Here is a 20,592-nt window from a genome sequence, read left to right on the forward strand (position 1 = left end):
ATTTGAAAAAAGTATATATATTTATTTAAAGAATATGAAAAAAAAAATACAAATTTTTCGTCGATTTATGATCTTTTAATATATATAATCAATCCAGTCCAGTTCCATCAAGAAATAAAATATTTTTTTAAGCTGCGCAGATATTCCATCTTGAAGATTCCACTGCTTACTGAAGTGACCGTAAAAAAACAGCCTATATTTATAGATGTTCATGACCATAGCGCCCACCAATCAGCGTACCACTGAAAGTGGCCCCACCAATCAGCGCACGGCAGCTGAGGTCGTAGTATAAAAGCTAGTTTCACGACAGCGCACGCTCACTTCCATTCTGGACATCTTAAAGGAAGGATCTGCGTCGGTTCGAAAAATTTTTTTAAAATCGTTTTTAATTCAACAATCACTGATTTCCTCCACTTTTTTGCAGTAGAAGAAGAGAATTATAGGTATGAAATATTTATTTTATTAAAAAAATATATTATTTTATAGGTACTATGTATAATATAATAAACAAAGTGTCTAAACGTCCGTCTATATCCACCCGATTTTGTTCGCAGAATACTTTCGGGCATTTCCGACCCCCCCCCCCTCCTCCTCCAAGGTTTCCTTAAAATATACGTAGACGGACAGAATTATCAAAAATTATTTTGTCCGGACGAATAGACGCAGCGTATAATAAACTTAATTAAAATTAATTGATTAGTATATTTAATCTTATAATTTTATTTTAAAAAATTTCGACAGTTACCAAACTTTGCGTCATTGTTGCTAGGTGGCGCATTGCATCTACATACATATGCCTTTATATTGAAATGAATAATTTATTAAATATTAATCTGAATATAATAAAATATGAATAAATTAGTATTAACTATAAAATAATTTCTGTACTATTAATATTATATATATATATATATGTATATAATATGTTAAATGCCTTTAGAGTTAAGTTGGTAGCACTGTAAGAAACTTTAGTAATTTAGGTAATTTCTGTATATAACAATTGACAGTTGAAAGTGTTGCGTATTTCGTGAACCAAAAAAAAAAAAAGTAATTCTAATAATTAATAACGTGAATAATATAATATTCAATACAGTTTACTTTCAGTTTGCCTGAAGTTTGATAATTGAAAATAATTTTTGTTGGCAAATATAAAAATTTGCAATAATTCATGAAATTTGCTTTCGATTGTGATATAACCTCAAAATTAAAATACACGCGGCAAATTTCACAGTGTTTTGGTGTTTATGAACATCGTTCACAATTTGAAAACAAATTTTCTCAATTTTTGTCATAATTTCTAATTTTTGAAAGTAATTTGTCTAGTGAGCATAGCTTATTTAAAAAATAATTATTAATAATAATGAATAATTATTCATTCGCAATGGAATTAAATTATAATTGTTATTAATATTTATTTCTTTTTACAGTGTTTTTGGAAGAGGAAAAAAATGAGTCTTCAGAGAACGAGAATAAGAACACAAAAACAATCATTTCGCTGTGAGAATCTACAATTATTGGCATTTGGTAAGTACTTTTTATTTCTTATACAATATAATTATAGTGTTGAATTATTTTTAATTTATATTGATTTTCATTTATTGTGCGAAGTAATTATGAATTTAAAAGATCAAATTTACAAGTAAAAATCTTTCGTTTCGAACTTAAACGAAAATAATAATTAATTTTTCCGAATATCAAATTATATGAATTTTACAGAAGATTTTTTTCTTTAAATTGAACAAAATGCATTTTCTCTCGTATATATATATATATTTCTTTTGCCTTTAATAACAAGGTTAAGAGATATTTTTCGCATAAAAATACACATTATCGTAAAGATAAAAAAAAGAAAATGGTGAAAGAAACATTTTTAGCATTAATGTGACTCAGGTGACATTTTAGTTGGCTCGAACTCATTTTATATATAAATATATAAAATTGATAAATTCTAATGTGTCAATTTTTATATTTTGTTCTATTTTTCTGTATTAGTCGCACATTTGGAATATCTTCTCTTATTTTCTCCTGCAATTTTTGCTTTTTTTGGAAATGTTTTTTTTTTTTGAAATTATAATAACAATTTGACGATGGGATAAAAATTGAAAAGGGGCACCTGTCTGTATAGTGTCTCTCCTGGCACCTGTTGTAAGTCCCTCGACGGGGGCCTCAAGTGACAGTAGATGCTGCTTAGCGACGTGCGGCAGCTTGGCGGCTCATCATTTAAACACGTTTTTCTAAATTCATTCAAATTATTCAGTTTATTTCCCATTATTCATCAATGAATTCTCTTTTTTTGAAATATTTTTTTCGCAAATTCATTTAAAAGAAAAAAATAAAAAAAAAATCCTTATCGCTTTTCTCTTTATAATTCTCTCTTTGTAAATGAAATATAAATAATCATTTACCTGATTCTCAGTGTGATTATAAATAGAAGTGAGTTGTGATTTAATTGCTTCTGTCGGTTGTCTATGTTTAAAAAAAAAAAAAATAACAATTTTCATAAATTGCAAGTGGAAAAAATTTGTATTTTCAAATTACAATATAAATTTTTATAAAATGATTTATTATTAATTTATTATTATAGAAAAATTTAAAACTCTATAAACTAGAGTTTTTAAAAAAGAATTTTTATGATTCATCATTCCAACTATCAAATGAATTACGAAATTAGTTTATTTTTAGAATATTCTTTCTGATTGTAGATTTAAATATTTTTCTTTTTTAATGTAAAAATGAAAAAAATTTATTACGATTATAATAAGAATAGTGTAGTCAGTATAATGTTGGATTCCGATGCATCGAAGCGAATAAAATGCTTGTGATAATTTGTAGAATGTCATTTTAAAAAGTAACGAGATTGCAATAAAATCGATTTTGAAAAAATTTGAAAGAATTGAATGCACGTGCGTTTGAGTAAAATGGGTCGAAGTTATACGCGTGAAAATCAGCTGGCAATATATATATATATATATGTATATCAAGGTTGTACGTGATAAGTTGTTGCAGACATTAGAGAGAGAAATAACGATTTAGTTTAAAACTTCCGGTACACAATGTATAAACATATTTCCAACAAGTATTTTACATTTAAACACAAGTATTCCCCAATGATTTTTACTAATAAACATTTGTTAACTTAGTGGTTTTCCTTCCCAAGTTACTAATATTAATTATCCTCCCCCCCTCTCTCTCTCTCTCTCTATGGAATTATTCCATTTACCGAGAAAATAATACAGTTTCTCTCAATATTTTTGAAATTTCACTAAATTTTTAAATTATTCAATTTATTTTTCTCATAATGGAAAATAATTTGAGAAAATTTTAAATTTTGCACCAAGTAAGTAAAAATAGGTATCTTATTTTAGAAGAAAAAAAAAGTTATAAACACGATATTGATATTTTGATTATTATCGAATGAAATCAAAAGGGACTTAAATATTTTCATGACCTTGAGTAAATAATAATAATAATAATTTGAGATTTAGGAACTTTTGTCGAATTTGTCCCGTTAATCTGATGGTTAGTGTTGTTATTTTTATTTAGGGAATCATCAAAACCAGTCCTGGAATCTTGAATACCGTAAACTTATATTTAATACGAAAAAGGAGCACGAATTTTACGAATTTTTTCACTAATATAGATGACATAAAATTTTTCAAAAAAAAGTTTTTCTTTTTAATATTATATTTTTTGTGGATATTTTTCTTATTGGGTATATTGGATTTTTATCAGAATATATTATATATTAGTTAAATAATAATTATTATTGAAAAATAATTATAATTATTTAATAAAATATTACATATTATTATATTTAGTTAGAAAATATTTTTTTAAATAACAAAATTTTATTCACTTTTTTTATGTGGAAAAATGACTAATAAGTAATGTAACGTCAAGGCTGCGTGTATGATGTAACATAGTGTCATTCACGTAGGTATTTTACATATGATAAAAGTAATATATAAAAAAAGAAGGCAGAGAAATGTTTTACAAATTAGGAGAAAAAATTAATTTTTTTTTCTAGAAAAGTACCCGTGTGGAAAAAGCCACGATCTTGCCCTCAAGAGTTCGGGGCCCCCGGCGGGGGCCCATGAGGGCTGATCCATATGGCGAATCCATGAGAGGCACCGTAGGGGCCCCGCATGGATCGCCCTCATGATCGATTAGCAAAATTTTCTAAGTCCAAAAATCAAATATTTTTTTATCACCAAAAAATTAATGTTTATAATGATTCACAACAATGAAAAACGCGTTTTTAATTAAAATATATTTTCACTTTTTTTGAAAATAACACTCACACTTATGGCGAATCCATGAGGGGCACCGTAGGGGCCCCGCATGGATCGCCCTCATGATCGATTAGCAAAATTTTCTAAGTCCAAAAATCAAATATTTTTTTATCACCAAAAAATTAATGTTTATAATGATTCAGAACCACGAAAAACGCGTTTTTAATAAAAATATATTTACACTTTTTTGAAAATAACACTCACACTTATGGCAAAATAGATGAGGGCCACCGTAGGGGCCCGCATGGATCGCCCTCATGATCGATTAGCAAAATTTTCTAAGTCCAAAAATCAAATATTTTTTTATCAACAAAAAATGAATGTTTCCAATGATTCAAAACAACGAATAACGCGTTTTTAATAAAAATATATTTACACTTTTTTGAAAATTCGCCTGAGATGATTCATGATAATAATCATAAAGCATATAATTAATTATATTTTATAAATTGCATTTGATTGGAAAATATAATTTAATATCTTAACTTTAACTAAATGATGTTAAGCACTTTTCTTTGTTAGGTATTTTTGAAGTTTAAATAGCATCAAGAAGTTAGCATTCGTTTTGAAGTAGCGTACGTAGCGTAGTTGGTAAAGCGTTAGACTCATAGTCCGTAGGTCGTAGGTTCGATTCCCCCCATGCGTTAGATTTATTTATTTCTCAGGTTTGCGTTTAATCATTAATTCTATGTATGAATTAATTGAAAAATGAAAATATCCGTTAATAGTATGCATAAATTAAATATTTTTTAATTTTTTAATTAATTAATTTATTATTACTTTTAATTATATCCGACAGTTAATTAATTAGAACGTTAATTAATAAATTCAATTTGAGTAAGAATTTAATTTAAAATTGAATAATTATTAAATAAATATGTTATTTATTCATAACTTAAGCTTATTTATTATTAATTAACTTTTATTATTAATATTATTGATTAAAAAACATTATGGCAAACTTGAGGGCAAGATGAGGGCAAACGTGAGGGCCCATAAGGGCGCCCGTAGGGGCACCCTCATGGATCGCCCATGCGGGCGCCCTCATCGATGAGCATGTCGTTTCCATGAGGGGCCCCTATGGATCATCCATATGCGGCCCTCATGGCATGAGGGCGATCCATAAGGGCCCCCGCTGGGGGCCCACATCACTTTTCCACACGGGTATATTTAAAAATTTTCGTTTTGTTAATAATTTTGTTTTGTTTGATATTAAAATATTTTTATATTTACTATATATTTTATAAAGAAAACAAAAATTTGAATTAGAAAACTTTTTGGAAATTTTAAATATTTTATATATATATTGTCATATTTTATTTTGGCACACATAATATTGTAAAAATTTGATTTGAGATTCATAGATTTTTTTGTTTTTCGTTTTTCGTTTTTTTTTTTTTAAATGCAAAAAAGCGCAAATCCTCAGTTAAAATTTTCTCTCGTGGTGCGGTTCCCTTGTGGAACAGAGGTAAACGCGACCTGCATAACATTATGTTTCAAGCCCTCCTATGTCAGTTTTATTCCAACACCTTTAACCCTGTAGAAACCGTAAAGGGACGTCTATGGAATGCACACGTCCTTGCCACACGCAAGCAAATATTCTCTTGAACAATTCTGCGTGTTTTTTTTAAAAAAGTCTCACAAACACACACACACACACAACTTTCACGATATAGAAACTTGAATATTGCCATAGTAAAATCTTCCTTTATTGTGTTACTTAGCGGTAAATTGCAAATGAAACTTGTCTAAATTTTTTTCTTAAATTTTTATTACAATTAATAATAATAATATAATAATTAATTAATAATTATATAAATAATTTTTTTATATAATAATTAATTTTTATTATAAATAATATAATATTTTATTATTTTATTCACAATTTAATAATTTATTATTAATTAATATAATTATTTTTTAATTAAAAATTTATTTATTTCAAATATTAGTAAATGGTAGTTGGAAGTGAAAATTAAAAATAATTTTTAATTAAAATTAATTTTTTCATATATAAGTATATGTTTATATTGTAAATAGAATTTTATTATTTAGAGTAATTCACAATAGATGAATAAATTATGATTAGTAATTATATGTGTGCAAATTGGTGATACTTGTGAATGTATGAGATGGAAGAATTGCAATAGGAATATTTTAAATTGTGCAATATATCAGTAACGTTCAGGTGAGTGGTATCTTCGCGATGCATGATTATTACGAAATGATATATAGTGGGTTTTTTTTTTTTTTTTAGAAAAGATGCTGCATCCGCTCCTATTTTAATATTGCGTCCTACAATAATGATTTTTTAAAAATTATATTAAAATTTAATCAAGTTCGCAACGTTTTCAAAAACGAAAAATTAAAATAGAAATATTTTTTCATGTCAATATTTATCTCTAATTTTGATTTGCACAAACTTTCAAGAAATTAATATACTTTTATATAAAAACCAGTTACCACCGAATAACTTTAATTTTAACCAAAATTAATGGATAATTGTTGAATTATTTTTTTGTTTTCGTTTATAAAAACGTTGCTAATTATCATGAAATTTACACTCACTAAAATAATAAAATATTTGATTTAAATAATCGGTTATACTTGATTAGGTTAAAGAAAATATTTTTTTTTGGTTCAAGTAAATATTTATTTGTTTCAAGTAAATATTTATTTGTTTCAAGTAAATATTTATTTGATAATAGTCAAAGTTAAATATTAATAATTTAAGTTTTACTTTTGGTAACGCGCTTTTTAGTTAAGAAAAATCTTCTTTTAAAAAAAAAAAAAGCCGCAATGAATCTCGCCATGACAATAAGTCTACCCTCTATAAATAATGACGGAAAATTGCGAAAGACGTTCTTTTATTTTCGATTTTATGAGAAGACATTCTATTGCAATAGAAAAGATGCAGGGTCTTTCTTCTTTACGAAAAGAGGAATGGAAAGTCTTTTCTTTTCTCATATATATGTTGACCATATTATAAAAGCAATGAACGTTGAAAAAAGTACCTTAAATTTTTTTTTTTTTTTTTAATTGAAAAAAATAATCGTACAGGATATATATATATATATATATATATATATATCTATCTCGGTGAAGGAAGTGTTTATAATAACTATAATTTGTGATACTAATGAAAAGTTTACTATGTAGTCGTTTTAACTGACATCGTGTATGAATCCCGTTGGAAGCATACACTTTATTGTGCGGCAATTTCCCTATCACTGTGTATGCATTTATATACATATATGGTCCGTTTTTTTTATATTTTTTCTTATTTTTCATTTATATTTAAATAAATTTTTTTATCAATATATTTTAGAATATTTATAATTTAATAATAGTATTAAAAATAATTTATTTTCACCAGAGAAATAAATTTATTTGATTAAAATAATATTATTATTTGAAAATGAAATATTTATTTGATTAAAATAATTATTATTTGAAAATGAAATATTTATTTATATCAAAAATAATTATTTTATTTCAGTCAATTAAATTATATATTTGTTTTAAATATGAAGAAAATTATATTAATTCGAATACAGTTTATATTTGATTTAAATAAATTTTTTTTTCTAATTTTTTTTAATTGAAATAAAAAATTAACGCAGTAAAATAAAAGATAAAAAAAAAATTTTTATGAATGAAAATTAAAAATAAAGGAATTTAAATTAATTTATTTTCATTTTAAAGAAATTGAAAATAGATATGTAAAAGTAAATAAAAGCAGGGAATATAATTTTGAATTTTCTAGTAAAGCTGAAGCCGAATTTAGGGAATTAGTGCCGTAACAGTAATACTCCTTGTCACTAGGAATAACATTGTGAAGCAGTTTCAGAAATTCATCCAAGGGACAAATTTCCTCGCAACCGGGAATTGTTTGTGATAAATACATTTCAGTAACTCCAGTCCATAAAAATATCTGCAATTTAGAAAAGAAATTTTGAAAAAAAAATATCATTTAAATTAATTTATTATAATAATTTTGTTACTTACCCTAATGAAATAGTCATTATTTTCATTTTCAAGAGTCTCTATTATAAAAGTCGATCCATAATTTGGTAGTACAGGTGTATTTAATCCTAATACTCGAGCAAATGAAACAACATTTAATTCATGAGCTGAAAAGAAAAAGGCTTTACGGTCAGGAGGCTTTAATGTTCCTCTTCGCACTTCCTTTATGTCGTCCGTTATTTTTCGTAAAAGTGTACCTGTAATTTTTTTTCCCATTAAATTATATTCGATATAATTTTTTTTTTTTATAATAATGTTATTAACTAGGAATTTTGTTATAATTATTCAATTTGTTTAAATATTGATTCGTTTAAGAAGGTTAAATATTGATTAAATAAATATAATTTGGTTAAATTAAAATTTAGGTATTAAATGGATATATATACTCTCACCCCCATTTAATCGCTTTAATATCGTTGTATTTGATCTGAGATTAAAATCCAAAGCCGTGATATTCTTCATAGGAATTGGATAGACATTTTTCGTCCATATTGGTAGAGATAAATTTTGTGCTGCCTGTAAATTTTTTTTTACATAATTGCTCATTAATATTCAAATTAGATTATGAAGTTTATTAACTTTTATTACCTTATAGCCATTTTAAAACAATTATTGTAATTATTGATATAATGACGCAATATAGTACTTAATTTTTATCAATATTTTATAATTGAAAAAAAAGAATTTAATTTCAATATTATTTTATATTATTTGTAAATTATGTGCATTTTCTTTTTTTTTTTTTTTAATATTCTATTGTTAAATTTTATAAATTATAAATAATTTAAATTTGTTTATACCTCTTCTTTGAGTAAATTATACAAATAATAGACAGCGCTTGTGGTTTGAACTGTTTTTCCTGTTTTTTCTGTTAAGTACACTGAAAAAAAAATTTATTTGATTCAAATACCGGTGTATTTGGTTATTATCAAATAAATATTTACTTGAATCAAATATTTCTTATTTGAATCAAATATATAGTATTTGAATCAAATATTTCAGTATTTGAAGCAAATACCATTTATTTGATTCAAATAAGAAATATTTGATTCAAGTAAATATTTATTTGATAATAACCAAATACACCGGTATTTGAATCAAATAAATTTTTTTTTCAGTGTAGTCAAAAACTTCCTTATACGTGTTCAGGACATTCTTCGTTTCCGTTTGACTGAGGAATTTTTTATACACTTTTTTATATCTGAAACATACGGGAATTTAAAATAAATACTTTTATAAAAAAAACAGGTACGCGATACGTCAGTAGTTGAGATAATAGGAATTCTTATTCGTTTTTTAATAAAATTATATAAAAAAAATAATATTAAAATGTTTTTATACAAAAATTAAATTATTATTATTATTATTCTATTATTATTATTATTATTCTATTATTATTATTATTATTATTATTATTATTATTATTATTATTATTATTAGGTATTATTATTAGGTATTATTATTAGGTATTATTATTATTATTATTATTATTATTATTATTATTATTATTATTATTATTATTATTATTATTATTATAATCATTTATATTATTTCACAAAGTTTAAAATTTTTTTTAAAAATGAAAATTTCAAATTTTTATTTTTTCGAGAGAAAATATTTATTCTCTCATAAAAAAATTATACTTTACGTGCCCTTAAAATAAAACTAAAAATCCATACATGAAAATAATAAATCAATATTTTTTTTTTATATTAAATGAGACAGTATAAATTAAATAGTTAATATTTTTTTTTAAATGCGCTAAATTTACTTAATTGAAATAAACGTTCTGACTTGAAAAACACGTGTTTGCATGTTGAATAATATATTTTACGTTTTTTTTTTTTGTAATCTTCTTTTATCTATGTGCATAATTGGAAAAACGTTATAACTTTATTATATCCAATTATATTGTAATTTCAATTGATTTAATTTACTTATTTCTATATATATATATATATATATATTTTTTTTTATGTCTATGAATTTCATTGTTTTACTCGTTGGGTTGAGGGGGAAAAAATAAATTACTTAATAAGATAGTAAGAAAATAAAAAAATAATAAAAAAATAAATTTTATATAATAAATAAAAGATAAAAAAAAAAAAAAATGCAAAAAAATCACGAAATTCTAAGAAAAATTGAGAATTTGAAATCAATTTTTTATTCATTTTAACATTATGCACATTTATTCAAAAAATTCCTTTATTAATTCACTGATTATTGGTAATTTTTCATTGTACTCAATTAAAAAAAAAAAAAAAAATAAAAAACAATAATTAATACAAATTATTAAAAAATAAAACTTTGTTTTAAAAATAGAATTTCATTCAAATAAGTATTTTAGTAAAAATTAATAAAAATTATACATACAACAGCAACAATAACAAATTAATAATAATAATAATAATATTAATAATCAATATTAGAATGTTTATAATAAAAAATACATTATTGTTATTATTTTGTATTAACTTGAAAAATTAATTGTTAGTAAAATAGTTATTTGCGTTTTTTTTTACTTACTGTGGACATGAAGTAGGAAACAAAAGATAATCCTTATCAACTGGGAAATATTCTAAATCAACTGGAATCCAGGGTAAATTTTTATTCCATTCTTGTTTTCTTGATGGTGGAAATAATCCAGAAAGAACTAATTGAAGGGACATTTTTGTTCGCGCTACATCTGTTGATTGTGCATAAATTAATGACGGCCAATATTGTGATCCAAAATAATCATTATATTTTTCGCGAAGTAATAATCCAATTTTAAATTCTCTCATCATTCCCAACTAAAATTGCATATAAATCAATTATTATTTTCCAAATTCTATTTATTCTCTTTATTATTATTATTATTATTATTATAAATACTTATTTTTTTTTATGTTGAAAACTTACTGTTGTTAAACCACCACTTTCAATTGGTAGAAATGAATGATTACCATGTGGGTCATTGGGATAATTTTGAAATAATTTATCGGGAATTTTGTCACCATGACGAAAAAGCTACAATTTTGCATAGAGAAAGAAAATTAATTTATTAAATTTTTTATTTACAAATTTTTAATGGAAAAAAATTTATATATATTTAAATCATGGAAAAAAAATATTTTACTAAATTATAATTTAATTATTCAATGAATAAAATGATAATTTAGAGAAAAAATTTTAAATATCATGACTTAAAAAGTAATATATAATTTATATATAGTTTTTTTTTTTAATATAATAATATTATTAATTTAAAAATATAATTTTCAATTATTTTTTAATTATAAATAAATAATTGAAAATTTTTTTCTGAATAATGAATTACCACGTGCAGCATTTTTAATTGAAGTTCACTTTGTGCATTGCCAATAAGAAAAGTAAAGAGGACACAAATTAAAAGAAATTTTCTCATATTTATAAGGAAGAAAAAAAAATTGATAATTTTTCAAAAAATAAAAGAAAAGTTAATAAATTTTTTTTTTTTTTTTTTTTGCAACTGCTTGGACAATATTAAACACAACCTCTATGATATCTCACCGAACTCTACAATACCTTTGACGTTTCTGCTTGACTTGACTCTCTCACTGTAACAATTTAGAGGGGGGATTATAAGGAAAAACTAACAGGTTTATGTGTCGATTCTTTAAACATATTAATTTTTCATTAACACGCACTTATTCTCAAGAATTTTGCTGACTCTTTGAGAGGCAATACCAAAATGTAACTAATTACTGTTAATCTTATTTTATAAATGACGAATGGGATTTTCTCAAATCATTACAAGAAAGTTCAAGGATTGGTTCATTTTTTTTTACTATAACTTTTTTTTTTAGATTATGTGGAAATAGAAAACGTCATAGAGTGAATGTAAAATTTAATCATTGAATTTTTTTTTATAAAGGATAACTTTATTCTTGTATTGAAATTTGAATTCTAATTTTTGGTCCTTGGATTTTTTTTTATTGATCAGTACACACAGAGAAATTGTATATTTGTCTCCGAGCCTACTAACTCATTTATTTGTTGCAAATATATTTTATTTCATTGAAATAAAAAATTTATTTGAGTCAAAGAAAAATTTATTTATGACAAATAAAATTTTTATTTACGCCAAATAAATAAGTTAATAGGCTCTGAGACAAATATATATGTTTATTTAACTCACATATATTTTTTTTGGTTCAAATAAATCATTTCTCTGGGTGTAGTATCTTAATAAATAAAAATTTTTTTGTTAACAAAATTTAGAAAATTTATAGTCAAAATATAAAGATAAGTTGAAAATTTTTTTAAAAGAATCATATTACAGTGGAACCTTGATTATCCGAACTAACCTAGACAGATCCGAGTAAAGTAAAACAATGTCACAGTTAAACTAAATATACTGAAAAAAAAAATTTATTTGATTCAAATACTCGATTACTTGATGTATTATCAAATAAATATTTACTTGAACCAAATAATTTTTATTTGAATTAAATAAATTTTGTATTTGAAACAATAATTTTAGAAAAAAAATAAATTAATTTAACAAATATTTATTACTTTAGAAAAAAAAATAATGAATTTAATAATAAATTATTGCACGGAATTAATAAATTGAAAAAAAAATTTATTTGATTCAAATACTCGATTACTTGAGTATTATTAAATAAATATTTACTTGAACCAAATAATTTTTATTTGAATTAAATAAATTGTATTTGAATCAATAATTTTTGTATTTGAAACAAATACCATATCAAATAATAATTATTTGAAACAAATAATTATTTATTTGATAATAGTCAAGTAATCGAGTATTTTAATTAAATAATTTTTTTTCAATGTATATTTAATTTAATATAATATTTTAAATGGACAGTTCGAATAACAGAAGGTACGGATAACAGGGGTTCGCATAATCGAGGTTCCACTGTATTTAAATTCCAATTTAAATTTTAGAAAAAAAAACAATTTAACAAATATTTATTATTTTAGAATGAAAAATACTGAATTTAATAATAAATTATCACACAGAATTAATATACTGAAAAAAATTTATTTGATTCAAATACTCGATTACTTGATGTATTATTAAATAAATATTTACTTGAACCAAATAATTTTTATTTGAATTAAATAAATATTTACTTGAACCAAATAATTTTTATTTGAATTAAATAAATTTTATTTGACACAATAATTTCTGTATTTGAAACAAATGCCATCTCAAATAATAATTATTTGTTACAAATAAATATTTATTTGATAATATAAGTATAGTCAATGATTTTAATTAAATAATTTTTTTTCAATGTATATTTAATTTAATAAAATATTTTTAAATGGAAATAAATATTTATATTAAATTAAATATAGAGTTAAATAATAATTAAGATATAAATACATTAATATAATAAAAAGACAAAGAAAGTTCGGATAAAATGTTTTACAGTTCGGATAACAGAAGGTACGGATAACAGGGGTTCGCATAATCGAGGTTCCACTGTATTTAAATTCCAATTTAAATTTTAGAAAAAAAAAACAATTTAACAAATATTTATTATTTTAGAATGAAAAATACTGAATTTAATAATAAATTATTGCACAGAATTAATATACTGAAAAAAAAAATTTATTTGATTCAAATACTCGATTATTTGATGTATTATCAAATAAATATTTACTTGAACCAAATAATTTTTATTTGAATTATAATAAATTGTATTTGAAACAATAATTTTTGTATTTGAAACAAATACCATCTCAAATAATAGTTATTTGAAACAAATAATTATTTATTTGATAATAGTCAAGTAATCGAGTATTTGAATCAAATAATTTTTTTTTTTCAGTGTATTTAAAAAAAAAAACTAAGTGTCGACAATTTATTATTAATTTCAGTATATTTTCTCTTTTTTTCGGGTATATATATGTTTATTAAGAGTGTCAGAAACAAGGTTTTATATTTTTCCATTTACCTAATTTCGTGTATAAATAAAAGGCGCTTTTTGGCCTGATTAAAAAAAAAGAAAAAAATGTCATTTGCGTGCAAATGCGAGAAAGTAGAAAGCCTAAACCATTTCAAACTGTCAGTTTCTGAAATTATTTTTGTACTTAAAGGAAATTTGCATTCCACAGGCGGTAAATAATTGTTTTTGACACTTTTATGTTCTATTCATATTGTGTTTCCTTGTTTTTTAATTCTGATTTTAAGATTTTAAATTAGTAAAATGAAATTTTTTTTTTTTATTTAAACTATATATATAAAATTATATTTTTTCATCTGGAGCATTTTTTGTGAATTGCATTGCCATTTTTTCTCTTAAACTTCATCATCGACGATAATGTTTTACATAATTGATAAATTTTTATTTTTTTTAGTTTATCGAAAGATAAAATATTGTTTTATGCGAGTATAATGGATTTTTTTTTTTGTTTTTTCTTAAAATCTCAAACTAGTTCGAGTAATCTCTTAAATCATCTCGTTAGAACACACGAGAATTTTCGTAAATTGAGATTACTCGAGATTTAATTTATGAGCCACGTGCACGGTGGAATGTGTCTTTTGAGAGCTGTGGTTATGCAAAAATCTCTCCCCTATCTTGTATCATAAATTATTTCAAAACAATAATTTATGCTATATTATATGGTACTTTCATATGATACAAACTTTGTGTTGCCAGTTTCGTTCTCTTATTATAAAAAGGAATTTTCAAAGTGACAAAAAAAAGAGTCTTTTCTTATAAAAGAATATATATGTGTCAAATGATGTTTAGTGTAATATTTTTTTCTTTGATTTTACTTCAAGGTATGTTGAAATTAAATATTTATATATATTTTGTTTTTGATAAATTATATAAAATGAATTTATTTTATTTATATAATTTAATAATTACAGTTGACGGTACACAATTGTCGACTAAAATTATTAATGGGATTAATGTTAAAAGTGGAATTTATAGTTTTATGGCAAGTAGAATTTTTTATATTTGTATTATTATTATTATTAATTTTATATTATTGTATTTATTAGGTGTCGATTCAAGATGATAAAGAGCATATATGCGGCGGTGCAATTTTAAATAAATATTATATTTTAACAGCTGCTCATTGTTTTGAAAGGTATATATATATATATATAATATTTATTAATTAATTGGATATCAATTTGAAATATTTTTTCAAAATATTTTTTTAATGAAATAAATTGAATTTTAGTTATAAAATTAATGAAATACAAATAAAGGCAGGAAGTACAAATTTAAATGGTTTAAAATCTCATAAGGTTGATAAAATAATTGTTCACAAAAAATATAGTTCTACAACTGGTGAATATGATATCGCTTTAGTTAGAGTGAGAATATATATATATATATATTATTTAATTACAACTAGAAAATAATTTGTTTAAATGATTTTGTTTTTGTTATCTATTTTTTCTTTTAGTTAAAAAAACCATTCTCATCAAATGATAATTTAATTCAATTTGTTAAATTGCCAAAATTTGATAATGATCCAAAAGTGAATCAAACAGTTTTTGTTGCTGGTTGGGGTAGAACTATTGTAACGTATAGTTTTTAATTTTTTTGTATATTAATGTAAAATATTTAATTTTAAAATTTAATTTAAACTATATAAAATTAAACATTTATTTAGGACAAAGAAATTTCAAATGAATTGATGAAAATTAATCTTATAGTAGCAGATCAAAAAAACTGTATGGAAATTTTTGAGGACGAATTCTTGTATTTTAAAATAACTAATAGAAATTTTTGTATTCGAAGTCCTTCTGGAATACATGGTCCATGCATTGTATGTTTATTTATTATAATTACATATTATTTGCCTAAAACTTATGACAATTTTTTTTTTTCTTTAGAGGGATTCTGGTGGACCTGTGGTATCATTTAAAAAAGAAAAAGGAAAAAAAATTCCAATTATTTTAGGTATTATATCATGGTCTGATACTAATTATTGTGGATATCCTGAATATCCAGATGTTGTTACTAAAGTATCAAAATACTTGAATTGGATTAAAGTTAAATCTAATGTATAAATTAATTTTTTGTTAATGTATATTATTTTATTAAAATATATTCCACTTTTAACTGAATAAAATAATTTTCAATTTCACCTGGTTCATTGCGGATTATATGCATTCAATTAGAGTATATAAATAATAAATTAGAAGTGAAGTTATCATGCGAGAAAAGATGGCAATGGAAGATAAAATGGTTCCTGAAGCCTTTTGCAAGGTTAATTGATCTATGTACACTTTAAATAGAAAAGAAAAATATTTTATCAACTACAATTCAAATCGTATACAATGTTAACATATTAACGATTAATAATTTTATATTGTAAATTTTTAGAATTTCGCTTTTTCATTGTTCTCATAAGTATACTCGTAATTTTGTCCTCTTTCAATTTAAATCTAATCTTAACCTTTTAAATCATTTCTATTGATGAGATAAAAAAAAAAAAAATTCTTGAAACCATTTAAAGTCGAGATAATTTTATGTTGATTTAAAATTTTAGAAATACTCTTTTATGAGTAAATGATAAAAAAAAGAGAAAAAGAAAAAAAAAACAAGATTGCTATACTATCTTTTTTGTCGTAAAAGTGCAAAATTAATTTGATATATGTTTCCCTACACAGTATTTTTCTAGAGATTATAACTAAATGGAGGGTACTATATAAAGGGTTTCATTTGAATGAACGTTAGTCGCTTAGATATATTTAAAACTTAAATTTTTTAGTCGTAATTTTTTATTGAATTTAAAAAAAGAAAAATAATTTTTAAAAATTTCAAATATGGCACTAAAAGTTACTTTTCTTTTTATGTTCGTGGCATTTTTACAAGGTATTACTTAACAATTAAATTATTTCTCAGATATATTATTTGCATTAATATAAAATTGGGTTTCAGCTGAAAATTTCAAATTAAATTTACAAGATAAAATTATTGACGAGGATAATGCAAAATATGGAGAATTTTCTTATCAGGTTATAAAAATTAAAATAGTGCTTTTTTTTGAAATTTTTTATTTAAGAAAATAAATATATTTTTTTAAAAATTAAAATATAGGTATCAATTCGAATTTTTAATCAACATGTTTGTTCGGGAGCAATTATAACAAACAAATATATTCTCACTTCTGCTCATTGTGTTGAAATGTAATTTTTGATTTATATATATTCATTAATCATTCAAATATTATACAGTGAAAAAAAAAATAATTTTATTCAAATAATCTATTACTATTTTGTGATTTTAGATCACGGATACTCTTGTTTGGAAAAAATTTCTAAATTCTTGATTTTCTTTTCATATTATTAATCGATTATTTGAATCAAATAAATTTTATTTCAATGTAATGAAAATTTAATTTTAAAGATGATTATTAATTAATTTATTTTTTTTTCTAGTTTTAAAAATGATCCTCTGAATATAAAAATTGTTGTTGGTAGTTTGAAATTAAGTAGACCAATATTAATTTATTATGCAAGTAAAATTAATATTCACAATAATTTTAATCGTATAACTGGAGAAAATGACATTGCTTTAATTAAAGTAAGAAATAATTTTAAAAAATTATTAATTAAAAAATTTTTTTTTTATAACTATTTCACAATTTTGTGATTTAGATATTAAATAGAAATTACATTATATCTTTAAGGTGAGAAATCGCTTTATCTTTAGCGGTATAGTGAACGTTATTCGCCTGCCAAATTCGAATCACACTTTAAATGTTAATCAAACTGTTATAGTTTCCGGATGGAGTCGAGTATATGTAAATTGCTTCAGTTTCTATCATATATAAATATTGAGAAACTACTCAATTATTTATATAATTTATCACTTTAATAAAAATTCCAATGACTACACTTTTGTACAGTATATATCGAAAATTTATCCAAAAAAATAAATCAATCTTTCGAAAAGAATTTACAGTTTTTAAAAATCTATTATTATACAATAATGAATTTTAAAAAATATTTGTTTTTTAGACGGGACAAGGAGAATTTTTATACTACTTTTTATATTAAATTTATTTATTTATTATTTATATAATAATAAAAATAATAATAATATAATATTAATAAATAAAATATAATTAATAAAATAATATATTAGCTGACAGTAATTTTTCTATACTTAAAAAGTGAATGTTGCCTTAAGAAAAATCTTTAAATTAAATTTTCTATTTAAAATGTGAATGTTACCTTGACAAGACAGCACTGTAAAAATTTTATTTGATTTAAATAATCAGTTTTTATCAATTTAATATTTATTTGTATCAAATAAATTATTATTTGAGCTAATTATATGATATTTGTTTTAAATGCAGAAATTATTAATTAGAGTAGTTTATTTGGTTCAAATAAAAATTTATTGTTGTTCATTTTGAAATAAATAATAATTATTTGAATAAAATAAATTATTTTTCAGTATATTTTTTAAAAATAGAAATAAAAACCTTCTTACCCCGCAGTTAGTAATTTTATCCCTGCCTTATTAATTCGAAATTTGTCAATTGTAGTCGTTGGATTTTTAATATTTCTTTATATATTTTTAATTTTTTTATTGCTATTTTTATTTTTACATCCAATCGTAAATAGCATAACAGGTGCAAGTTTTTTTTTTTTTTATAAAAACCATATAACCCTGTTATGCTATCAACGGAAAAAAAATTAGTCTTTTCTTTATTAATGATAATTAAGAAAAGTTATTCTTTATTAAAAAAAAAAAAATGGATAATTTTTCATTTGCAGTTCAATGGTTACATTTCTGATCATTTACAACGTATTCAACTTGTAATAGGAAATCATAAATCATGCATAAAAATATACAATAAAAAATTATCGGCAAAATTTTTATTTTTAACATATCATAAAAAATCCAAAGTATGCTTAAATAATAATGGACCATTTCGTGTTAGAGAATATCAACATTTTTGCGCATATAATCCAAATGTTATGCAGGGAACTTGTCAGGTATATAAAATTATAATTTTTGTAAATCATACATTGAAAAAAAAATTTATTTGATTCAAATACCTGTGTATTTGGTTATTATCAAATAAATATTTACTTGAATCAAATATTTCAGTATTTAAAGCAAATACCATTTATTTGATTCAAATAAGAAATATTTGATTTAAGTAAATATTTATTTGATAATAACCAAATACACTGGTATTTGAATCAAATAATTTTTTTTTCAGTATTTCGCTTCAAACAAAAGAAAAGAACGCTTCATTTTTTTTTTTTTTTTTTTTTTTTTTAAAGTAATATTCATTTTGTTGAAAAATATTTGACAGAAAATTTAATGTAAAATTACAAATATTATTTGAATATAATTAATTTTTTAGTTTGACTCGGGAAGTGCTTTGACAGATAATGGAATACTTGTTGGTCTTGTTTCATGGGGTGATCCTCATCATTGTGGTGGAGTTGATTTTCCAGTTGTTTGTATTCAAATTTCAAATTATCTTAATTGGATTAATGAAAATGTTATTTAACTTTTTTTCCTGAATATTTTATAACTATTTTCATAAACAAAATAAATAATAAATATTATTATTATTATTATTATTATTATTATTATTATTATTATTATTAAACATATATTGGTAGCAAATAAAAATAGCAATAAAAAAATAATTAAAATAATATGAAAGTTATATATAAAAATGCAATGTTTTTATAGAAATTCTTTGTTTATATTGTGATGTGAATTTTTATACCATTTTAAAAAGTATAAGGTATATAAAAAAAAATTTTAATTTCTTTTACATTGTTAATTAAATATTGAAAAAAAAATTTAATTTCCTTAAACAACAGAATAGATGTAGAAACAATGTTTTTTGAGATGAATTTCATTTAAAACGTATGTGAACTTCTTTTAAAGACCTTGATTTATACAGGTAATAATTGAATGTATCGACATAGTTTTCACTTTTCATTTATGCTTTGTGAATACGTTATATATATTTCACTGCTTTATATTAGTAAGCGTATATTGAAACAAATCCGGTTTGCAAGTACATATTATTATATTATTTGTATTGTAATTAAATGTATGTAACATTTATTAATTTTCAATTACAATTATATATATATATAGTTATATTTGGGTGAATGTTTTGGCAAATATTTTTAATATATTTGAAAAATAATACGTTTTTTTTTTTAATACAGGTTTGTTAGGTTATTCTGATATATTGGTTGCTAGAAATTTTCTCACAGAATGTATAATCAATTAATCGTACCTCACTATATTTCTAGATA

At 22.4% G+C, this 20,592-nt stretch overlaps 3 protein-coding genes across 12 annotated transcripts in view; 2 read left to right on the top strand and 1 right to left on the bottom strand.

Annotated features, from left to right (window-relative positions):
* Window positions 1-335: 335 nt before the first annotated feature.
* LOC127280664 (uncharacterized) overlaps window positions 336-20,592 on the top strand; it is a 57,896-nt gene continuing 37,639 nt past the window's right edge. For 2 of the 8 annotated variants that reach the window (XM_051303825.1, XM_051303822.1), the window contains exons 1-2: window positions 336-443; window positions 1,428-1,524. The gene's annotated coding sequence lies outside the window, so the exon portion shown is untranslated. Of the gene's footprint in view, window positions 444-1,000; window positions 1,048-1,427; window positions 1,525-2,157; window positions 2,434-6,310; window positions 6,481-20,592 lie in introns of those variants that run through there. The other 6 variants (XM_051303823.1, XM_051303820.1, XM_051303819.1 and 3 more) reach the window with 6 other exon arrangements.
* On the bottom strand, window positions 7,962-11,883 carry LOC127280665 (venom acid phosphatase Acph-1-like). Of its 3 annotated transcripts, none has more exons than XM_051303829.1 (8): window positions 11,850-11,883; window positions 11,220-11,327; window positions 10,845-11,110; window positions 9,438-9,519; window positions 9,119-9,193; window positions 8,711-8,834; window positions 8,301-8,515; window positions 7,962-8,226 (listed from the first exon to the last, which is right to left on the bottom strand). In XM_051303829.1, the coding sequence occupies exons 3-8, from the start codon at window positions 11,102-11,104 to the stop codon at window positions 7,987-7,989; spliced, it is 996 nt and encodes a 331-aa protein (XP_051159786.1). In that variant the 5' UTR covers window positions 11,105-11,110; window positions 11,220-11,327; window positions 11,850-11,883; the 3' UTR covers window positions 7,962-7,986. The 3 variants fall into 3 exon arrangements, with proteins under 3 accessions (XP_051159786.1, XP_051159787.1, XP_051159785.1); XM_051303830.1 differs by having other exon boundaries at window positions 11,834-11,852; XM_051303828.1 differs by lacking the exon at window positions 11,850-11,883 and adding an exon at window positions 11,638-11,843.
* On the top strand, window positions 14,967-16,404 carry LOC127280666 (mite allergen Der p 3-like). The gene is made up of 7 exons (XM_051303831.1): window positions 14,967-15,105; window positions 15,196-15,266; window positions 15,331-15,419; window positions 15,516-15,651; window positions 15,744-15,860; window positions 15,954-16,109; window positions 16,177-16,404. The coding sequence occupies exons 1-7, from the start codon at window positions 15,054-15,056 to the stop codon at window positions 16,351-16,353; spliced, it is 798 nt and encodes a 265-aa protein (XP_051159788.1). The 5' UTR covers window positions 14,967-15,053; the 3' UTR covers window positions 16,354-16,404.

This window comes from Leptopilina boulardi, unplaced genomic scaffold, assembly GCF_019393585.1.
Source record: "Leptopilina boulardi isolate dan_hultmark-lab unplaced genomic scaffold, ZJU_Lbou_2.1 LbouV2_249, whole genome shotgun sequence".
Lineage (NCBI taxonomy): Eukaryota > Metazoa > Arthropoda > Insecta > Hymenoptera > Figitidae > Leptopilina > Leptopilina boulardi.